The sequence below is a fragment of the Pseudophryne corroboree genome, chromosome 2 (genome assembly GCF_028390025.1).
Source record: "Pseudophryne corroboree isolate aPseCor3 chromosome 2, aPseCor3.hap2, whole genome shotgun sequence".
Lineage (NCBI taxonomy): Eukaryota > Metazoa > Chordata > Amphibia > Anura > Myobatrachidae > Pseudophryne > Pseudophryne corroboree.
The window spans coordinates 183,865,158-183,874,502 of record NC_086445.1 but is presented as its reverse complement, the minus strand read 5'-3'; the positions used below and the strand labels follow the sequence as shown (position 1 = coordinate 183,874,502).

Here is a 9,345-nt window from a genome sequence, read left to right as displayed (position 1 = left end):
CAGTGATTTCAAACCTTTTAATTTGACTGCAATCCCTCTTGTGCGTTATGTGCATGTACTTGCTTACACAAGCTTGTAGGCGGACAGACATCTTTTGGGGCTGGCATGCCCCTTCTTTATACGGGATGTATATATGTGGCAATACAGAACTAAATTTTATTTAAGACCATATAAAAAGTGACTCAGTGGACTAGAACATGCACTTGTTTTGCTTGCTGTGAATAAGCACACTACACACAATCCATAGCGTGTATATAGAATGGCTATGATTAGATGGAGCCATACTGAAGAATAGCTCTCCGATGCATGTATTGGGAGATACCAAAGTGCACCAAGTTGTCTGCTATGTTTGTGGCAAAGGACCAATTAGAAACAGGTTGTCCAAAGAAGATAGTACCATTATCCATATCTCCCATTAAATAGTTATTTTGTTTTAAACTCCAAATTATAATTTGTTATGAACAGTTTACCTTTGATATACAATAAGCATTTACATTAAAACAAGGAAACAATGAAAAGTGGTTACCATACACTTCTATTTAGCACTGCTGCACACCTGTAGAATTTCTCATTAGCACAATACGGAACTCTGTAATGAGTCTTCATTGCAGTATCAACAACATTGGCAGTCCACACATACACACAAGGACGACAGCTGCTAACGCATAATAAGTGCCCTTAGCACAAGCCTTTAATATCTTGTAACAAAAGTTTGCGACCCTGCTGCAGTCACCATCCAGTACCCATACCGCCACCCATTTTTCTAGCTTACAGAGGATGAAAATGCCCAATATTGCTCCTGGGTTAGAAATTAGGGTTTTTATAAACGGACAGGACATGCTTCCATTTGGAATGGTAAAAATGACAGAGCACTGGTTATTATGTGTCCCTGTTCATAAAAAGATTATCAAGCGCTCAGTCTCATGCCAATTCATTTGCAGGGCATCAGTGTCATACCCTTCTCAGTTTTGGTTGGGTTGTTGATTTTAGCTTGTGCCTAAGTAAAAGTATATTTACTGTTCAGAACCGCTGGGTTCAATTTCTGAGCTTGGCAAACGTAGGTCAGTGTCATTCCTTACCATGGAGAAGAGGCTGACCACACTAAGCAGTGCAAGTAGCATAGTGACAGCACACAAAGTAAACATGTTCCTAGTGCCACTACTATAGTCACTGTCATGGAGGACAAGGAGACCTAGCCCAGCAAGAAGGTTCAGGGGCACTCTAAACCAATTCATTACCCCTGTTTGTTCTTTTTCTGGGATCAGCCGATGCCTTAGAAAACTCATAGATGGAAAGTAGAGGCCACAGGCTAGTTCTATGAGAAGGAATGCTAGAAAGGACTCTGTAGGACGTTCCTGTCCCGGGCCTGTGGAAAAGGTTAACATGAAAAGGGAGAAGAAAACCATGAGTACTGACAGGCACAGTATATGCATTGGCTGCAAATGATATTTCTTTGAAGTAGCAAGACGGTAGAGTGATGACCCTGCTGCACTGGCTGCCATAAAACTGGAAAAGGCAATACCAAGTGGTGTATTATGAGGATCCAGCACTGGAGTCCAGAGGAAGATGAAAATAAAAACCACACTCTCAAATAACGCCTGTATGGCGCCTAACAGTAATACTCGGCGGTCACTCAGAAGGCATCTTAGTCCATCACCACAACTTCGAGTAAGGCTGATGCGCTGTCCATGGTTCTCATCCCACTCCCGTATCACCAGAGCTACAGACAGGCCTAGCAGTGGCACCGCTAGCACAGAGGGTGAAGCCGGCCCCAAGCCCAGCCACTCTGCACAAGCATTTGCAGTTACTCCTGCCACAATAGCAATGCCCCCATTCCAGGCAGCAACTTGGGAGAAGGTGTGAGGAAGCCATTCTGTGGGGAAATCGTGATGTTCAGAATGTTCATGAGCATACCACGATTCAAAAGAGGCAAACAGCAGCGAACTGGAGAATCCTCCCAGCACACGGCCTGTCAGAAGAACAAAGTAGTCCTGAGACAGTTTGCACAGGTAGCATCCAGCTAGAAGAAGGCAGAACAGTATGCATGATTTCCTGCGACCTAGTCGTCCTGTCAGAGGAGCACTCACCAAACCTGACAACACACTGGCCCCAAAGCCACATACATAAATGATTGCAATCTGCCCCTCCAGAAAGTGGTAGTGCTGGTACAATTTGTACAGGTAGGGTCCTTGTAACCAGTCTGCAGCCAGAGCAGGAAAATAGGATCTGAAGAAGTCACGCTGAAAACTTCGGAAAGCTGGGTTTCCTGAGGCACTGCTGGTGGGTGTAGGTTTAGAATGGCAAGCAGAAAACTCCAACACTGCCCACAGAGTCAGAAGACCCACGAGAACCAAATATGCAGTGATCAACATAATGAATCATCGAAATGGCATTTTGAGTGGTGAAAGCTGTAATAAGAAAAAAGGCAAATAAATATTTATAGAAACACAACTACTTGTCATGCACTAGAACGGCTCTGCATATACAAAGGACAATCACAACACAATGCAACTTTACAAAAAAATAAATACTACTACAAGTAAACAAACAAGATAGGGTTAAAAAGTCTGCAATATCACATATTAGCTCTCACAGTGTAGTTTATGGTGGCCAATCCCGGGAGCAGGATCCCTGCCTAAAATTGGCAGGGATTTGAGCTTCCAATCCCGGAGATTTCGGGATTGGCCACCAATTTATTTTTTTCTATGCCGGGCAGCGTTGGGCGACCTCAGGTGGCTCAGATACTGCCCGTCTACCCCTGCTCAGCTCCCCCTGCCCCCAGTTGTGTGCACTGCGCAGCGTGACATGAAATCAGAGGTCACACTGTGCAGCCGGCCGGACCTCACCGCCTGCACTGCCCCGCATTGCACATCCACATGACCCATCTAGCCCCTCCCCTCTCCCAGATTAGGGTGAGTTATGGATCGGGATTGGCCACCCTAGTATAGTTTATCAGTGTAAATGAGGGGGAAGTTATTTACAGGCATACACTGGTCATGGATGATCATTTACTAATGTAAATTAAAATTACATATATGTTTGCTGCATATTTGCAGATTGGAAATGGGCTTCAGGAGAACCATGGCAGCAAGCAAAACTGGAACAAGGCAACAACGCATTTGCCAAAATAGGGTCATTGAAGAGTAGACTTGGCAGCGATTACACTCAGAATTCCCACACCAGGACCTTGTGATTTGTCCTACACACCCAACAAACTAGATAATGCTGCTATACAGGACAGGAAAACCTCTGGTGTACAGCGCTGTGCAACGTAATCTGCGCTACATAAAATATATGTACCTCAAATCTATAACTACAATAACAATACTCCACCAGCACCACAGCTGCCTATAATATATACAGGTGCTTTACTCGACATAAAGGATAATATATAGCTGCCAGTGGACAGTGACTGGAGAGAAGGCTGAAGAACATCGTGTGGCCCCGACAGGACACATACCGGATCTCCATACATCTGGTAGAAGCAGCCTGGGTGATGAAGCGACAGGCTCCCCATCAGACGGGAGATAAAGGCTGTCAGAAATTAGAACGACTGTGATCACGTGGTGAGCTTGGTCTATGACTGTAACTCCCGGCCCATGCCTGTCTCACCCTGTCAGGGGCTGTGCGCCCCGTACATACACAGTGTGACACTCACCTTCCTACTTATCCCTCTTTCCGCCTTCATCGCTGGGGAACTCAGTCACTTCCGCTTCGGGGAGCGGCGCGCGCAGAAGGTGTATTAGTCCAGGTCACATGATCCCTCCTGCAGTAGGAGTAGGGTTGTTCGGGTACCCTGTTCGGCCGTAGCTCCTCCCCCTGGTGACGTGTCTCCTCCCCTAGTGACGTCAGAAGGTCCCTTCTCCCACTCCGATTTAGAACCAACTATTCCCCCTTACGGAAAAGGTCCCTTAGCCCACTTGATTCTAGCATCTACCCTTACTTTACTGGTGATGCTGGTATACAATGATTTCCAATAACCTATTTCCAATAACCTGTCACTGTCATGGGAATAAAAATAACTAAACTTAGTTATATTATAAGTTCCCAATGAAGGGGAGGCATCACAGATGATGGGAGCTAACCTTATAGGGGAGAGAGTGGAGACACCTTGACCAAGCTTTCACTGGGTCCATTATAGTTTTATAATTTCTCTAACGTCCTAGTGGATGCTGGGGACTCCGTAAGGACCATGGGGAATAGACGGGCTCCGCAGGAGACTGGGCACTCTAAAGAAAGATTCAGAACTATCTGGTGTGCGCTGGCTCCTCCCTCTATGCCCCTCCTCCAGACCTCAGTTAGAATCTGTGCCCGGCCAGAGCTGGGTGCTCCTAGTGGGCTCTCCTGAGCTTGCTAGAAAAGAAAGTATTTTGTCAGGTTTTTTATTTTCAGAGAGCTTCTGCTGGCAACAGACTCTCTGCTACGTGGGACTGAGGGGAGAGAAGCAAACCTACTCACTGCAGCTAAGTTGCGCTTCTTAGGCTACTGGACACCATTAGCTCCAGAGGGATCGAACACAGGTACCTAACCTTGATCGTCCGTTCCCGGAGCCGCGCCGCCGTCCCCCTCGCAGAGCCAGAAGTACAGAAGCAGCAGAAGCAAGAAGACATCGAAATCGGTGGCAGAAGACTCCTGTCTTCACTTAAGGTAGCGCACAGCACTGCAGCTGTGCGCCATTGCTCCCGCAGCACACCCACACACTCCGGTCACTGTAGGGTGCAGGGCGCAGGGGGGGGGCTCCCTGGGCAGCAATTAAGATACCTGATGGCAAAAGTATACATATATACAGTCAGGCACTGTATATATGTGCGAGCCCCCGCCATTTTTACACATGAGAAGCGGGACAGAAGCCCGCCGCTGAGGGGGTGGGGCCTTCTTCCTCAGCACACCAGCGCCATTTTCTCTTCACAACTCCGCTGGAAGGACGCTCCCCAAGCTCTCCCCTGCAGTATACAGGTGCAATAGAGGGTAAAAAAGAGAGGGGGCACATAAATTTAGGGGCAGAGATATATATATATATATATAAAAACAGCAGCTACTGGGTAAACACTAAGGTACAGTGTAATCCCTGGGATATATAGCGCTGGGGTGTCTGTGCTGGCATACTCTCTCTCTGTCTCCCCAAAAGCCTTTGTGGGGTCCTGTCCTCAGTCAGAGCGTTCCCTGTACGTGTGCGGTGTGTCGGTATGCCTGTGTCGACATGTTTGATGAGGATGGATACGTGGAGGCAGAACAAGTGCAAATAGATGTGGTGTCGCCCCCGACGGGGCCGACACCTGATTGGATGGATATGTGGAAGGTGTTAAATGATAATGTAAGCTCCTTACATAACAGATTGCAGAAGCTGTAGCCTTGGGACAGTCGGGGTCTCAACCCATGCCTGCTCCCATAGCGCAGAGGCCGTCAGGGTCTCAAAAGCGCCCAATATCCCAGTTAGTTGACACAGACGTCGACACGGAATCTGATTCCAGTGTCGATGACGATGATGCAAAGTTGCAGCCTAAAATGACTAAAGCCATCCGCTACATGATTGTGGCAATGAAGGATGTGTTACACATTTCTGAGGAAAATCCTGTCCCTGATGTTGCCTTATAGCAATACTGACAAGAGGATTTATATGTATGGGAGAAAAAGCAAGAAGTGGCTTTTCCCCCGTCACATGAATTGAATGAATTATGTGAAAAAGCGTGGGATTCCCCTGATAGGAAGGTAGTCATTTCCAAGAGATTGCTGATGGTGTATCCTTTCCCGCCAACGGACAGGTTATGCTGGGAATCCTCCCCCAGGGTAGACAAGGCGTTGACACACTTATCTAAGAAGGTGGCCCTGCCGTCTCAGGATACGGCCGCCCTAAAGGATCCTGCGGATAGAAAGCAGGAAGCTATCCTGAAGTCTGTTTAAAACACATGGAGGTTTTACCTTATAACGGTGAGGAATTGTTTGGGGACGGTCTCTCAGACCTAGTTTCCACAGCTACGGCTGGGAAGTCAAATTTCTTGCCTTATGTCCCGCCACAGCCTAAGAAAGCACCGTATTACCAAATGCAGTCCTTTCGTTCGCAAAAGAGCAAGAAAGTCAGAGGTGCATCCTTTCTTGCCAGAGGCAGGGGTAGAGGAAAGAGGCTGCACCACGCAGCTAGTTCCCAGGAACAAAAGTCCTCCCCGGCTTCCACTAAATCCACCGCATGACGCTGGGGCTCCACAGGCGGAGCCGTGGGGGCGCGTCTCCGACATTTCAGCCACCAGTGGGTTCGCTCACGGGTGGATCCTTGGGCTATACAAGTTGTGTCTCAGGGATACAAACTGGAATTCAAGGTGACGCCCCCTCACCGTTACCTAAAATCGGCCCTGCCAGTTTCCCCCATGGAAAGGGAGGTAGTGCTGGCAGCAATTCACAAGTTATACCTCCAGCAGGTGGTTGTAAAGGTTCCTCTCCTTCAACAGGGAAGGGGTTACTATTCCACTATGTTTGTAGTACCGAAACCGGACGGTTCGGTCAGACCCATCTTGAATTTAAAATCCCTGAACATTTATCTGAAGAAATTCAAGTTCAAAATGGAATCGCTCAGAGCGATCATTGCAAGCCTGGAAGAGGGGGATTTTATGGTGTCTCTGGACATCAAGGATGCTTACTTGCATGTCCCCATTTATCCACCTCATCAGGAGTACCTCAGATTTGTGGTACAGGACTGTCATTACCAATTCCAGACGTTGCCGTTTGGGCTCTCCACGGCACCGAGAATATTTACCAAGGTAATGGCGGAAATGATGGTGCTCCTGAGAAAGCAAGGAGTCACAATTATCCCATACTTGGACGATCTTCTCATAAAGGCGAGGTCCAGAGAGCAGTTGCTGATCAGCGTAGCACACTCTCAGGAAGTGTTGCAGCAGCACGGCTGGATTCTGAATATCCCAAAATCGCAGCTGATTCCTACGACGCGTCTGCCCTTTCTGGGCATTATTCTGGACACAGGCCAGAAGAAGGTGTTTCTCCTGGCGGAGAAGGCTCAGGAGCTCGTGACTCTAGTCAGAGACCTCTTATAACCGAAACAGGTGTCGGTGTCGAAACAGGTGACTGCACGCGAGTCCTGGGAAAGATGGTGGTATCATACGAAGCCATTCTCTTCGGCAGGTTCCATGCGAGGATCTTTCAGTGGGATCTGTTGGACAAGTGGTCCGGATCGCATCTTCAGATGCATCGGCTGATCACCCTGTCCCCCAGGGCCAGGGTGTCTCTTCTGTGGTGGCTGCAGAGTGCTCACCTTCTCGAGGGCCGCAGGTTCGGCATACAGGACTGGGCCCTGGTGACCACGGATGCGAGCCTCCGAGGATGGGGGGCAGTCACTCAGGGAAGAAACTTCCAAGGGTTGTGGTCAAGTCAGGAGGCTTGTCTGCACATAAATATCCTGGAACTAAGGGCCAGATACAACGCCCTGAGTCAAGCGGAGCCTCTGCTTCGCAACCAACCGGTGCTGATTCAGTCAGACAACATCACCGCAGTGGCTCATGTAAACCGCCAGGGCGGCACAAGAAGCAGAGTGGCGATGGCGGAAGCCACCAGGATTCTTTGTTGGGCGGAGAATCACGTGCAAGCACTGTCAGCAGTGTTCATTCCGGGAGTGGACAACTGGGAAGCAGACTTCCTCAGCAGGCACGACCTCCACCCGGGAGAGTGGGGACTTCATCAAGAAGTCTTCACGCAGATTGCAAGTCGGTGGGAACTGCCACAGGTGGACATGATGGCGTCCCGCCTCAACAAAAAGCTAAAAAGGTATTGCGCCAGGTCAAGGGACCCTCAGGCGATAGCTGTGGACGCACTGGTAACACCGTGGGTGTTCCAGTCGGTCTATGTGTTTCCTCCTCTTCCTCTCATACCCAAGGTACTGAGAATCGTAAGGAAAAGAAGAGTGAAAACAATACTCATTGTTCCGGATTGGCCAAGAAGGACTTGGTACCCGGAACTGCAAGAAATGCTCACAGAGGAACCATGGCCTCTGCCTCTCAGACAGGACCTGTTGCAAGACTTACCGCGGCTGCGTTTGACGGCATGGCGGTTGAACGCCGAATCCTAGCAGAAAAGGGCATTCCGGATGAAGTTATTCCTACGCTGATAAAGGCTAGGAAGGACGTGACAGCAAAGCATTATCACCGTATATGGCGAAAATATGTTGCTTGGTGTGAGGCCAGGAAGGCCCCTACAGAGGAATTCCAGCTGGGTCTATTCCTGCACTTCCTACAGTCAGGTGTGACTATGGGCCTAAAATTAGGGTCCATAAAGGTCCAGATTTCGGCCATATCCATCTTCTTTCAAAAAGAACTGGCTTCACTGCCTGAGGTTCAGACGTTTGTTAAGGGAGTGCTGCATATTCAGCCCCTTTTTGTGCCACCAGTGGCACCTTGGAAACTTAACGTGGTGTTGGATTTCCTGAAATCCCACTGGTTTGAGCCACTTAAGACCGTGAAACTAAAGTATCTCACGTGGAAAGTGGTCATGCTGTTGGCTTTAGCTTCAGCTAGGCGTGTGTCAGAATTGGCGGCTTTGTCATGTAAAAGCCCCTATCTGGTTTTCCATATGGACAGGGCAGAATTGCGGTCTCGTCCGCAGTTTCTGCCAAAGGTGGTGTCATCTTTTCATTTGAACCAACCTATTGTGGTGCCTGCGGCTACTCGTGACTTGGAGGACTCCAAGTTGCTGGACGTAGTCCGGGCTTTGAAGATTTATGTAACCAGAACGGCTGGAGTCAGGAAGACTGACTCGCTGTTTATCCTGTATGCATCCAACAAGCTGGGTGCTCCTGCTTCAAAGCAAACTATTGCTCGCTGGATCTGTAACACGATTCAGCAGGCTCATTCTGCGGCGGGATTGCCGCAGCCGAAATCAGTGAAAGCCCATTCCACAAGGAAAGTGGGCTCTTCTTGGGCGGCTGCCCGAGGGGTCTCGGCATTACAGCTTTGCCGAGCTGCTACTTGGTCGGGTTCAAACACTTTTGCAAAATTCTACAGGTTTGAAACCCTGGCTGAGGAGGACCTTGTGTTTGCCCATTCGGAGCTGCAGAGTCATCCGCACTCTCCCGCCCGTTTGGGAGCTTTGGTATAATCCCCATGGTCCTTACGGAGTCCCCAGCATCCACTAGGACGTTAGAGAAAATAAGAATTTACTCACCGGTAATTCTATTTCTCGTAGTCCGTAGTGGATGCTGGGCGCCCGTCCCAAGTGCGGACTTTCTGCAATACGTGTATATAGTTATTGCTTAACAAAGGGTTATGGTTATGTAGCATCGGTTGAGTGATGCTCAGTTGTTGTTCATACTGTTAACTGGGTAAGCTTATCACAAGTTGTACAGTG

The 9,345-nt window shown here is 48.7% G+C and overlaps 1 protein-coding gene across 2 annotated transcripts; it reads right to left on the bottom strand.

The window, feature by feature from the left end:
- Positions 1-659: 659 nt before the first annotated feature.
- Positions 660-3,764, bottom strand: MFSD5 (major facilitator superfamily domain containing 5). 2 transcript variants are annotated; one of them, XM_063952109.1, is made up of 2 exons: positions 3,659-3,764; positions 660-2,408 (listed from the first exon to the last, which is right to left on the bottom strand). In XM_063952109.1, the coding sequence occupies exon 2, from the start codon at positions 2,370-2,372 to the stop codon at positions 1,014-1,016; it is 1,359 nt and encodes a 452-aa protein (XP_063808179.1). In that variant the 5' UTR covers positions 2,373-2,408; positions 3,659-3,764; the 3' UTR covers positions 660-1,013. The 2 variants fall into 2 exon arrangements, with proteins under 2 accessions (XP_063808179.1, XP_063808180.1); XM_063952110.1 differs by lacking the exon at positions 3,659-3,764 and adding an exon at positions 3,461-3,652.
- Positions 3,765-9,345: the final 5,581 nt, after the last annotated feature.

Bases quoted from the DNA above. Each gene is read 5' to 3' on its own strand.
- MFSD5 (XM_063952109.1), bottom strand. From the start codon at position 2,372: ATGTTGATCACTGCATATTTGGTTCTCGTGGGTCTTCTGACTCTGTGG.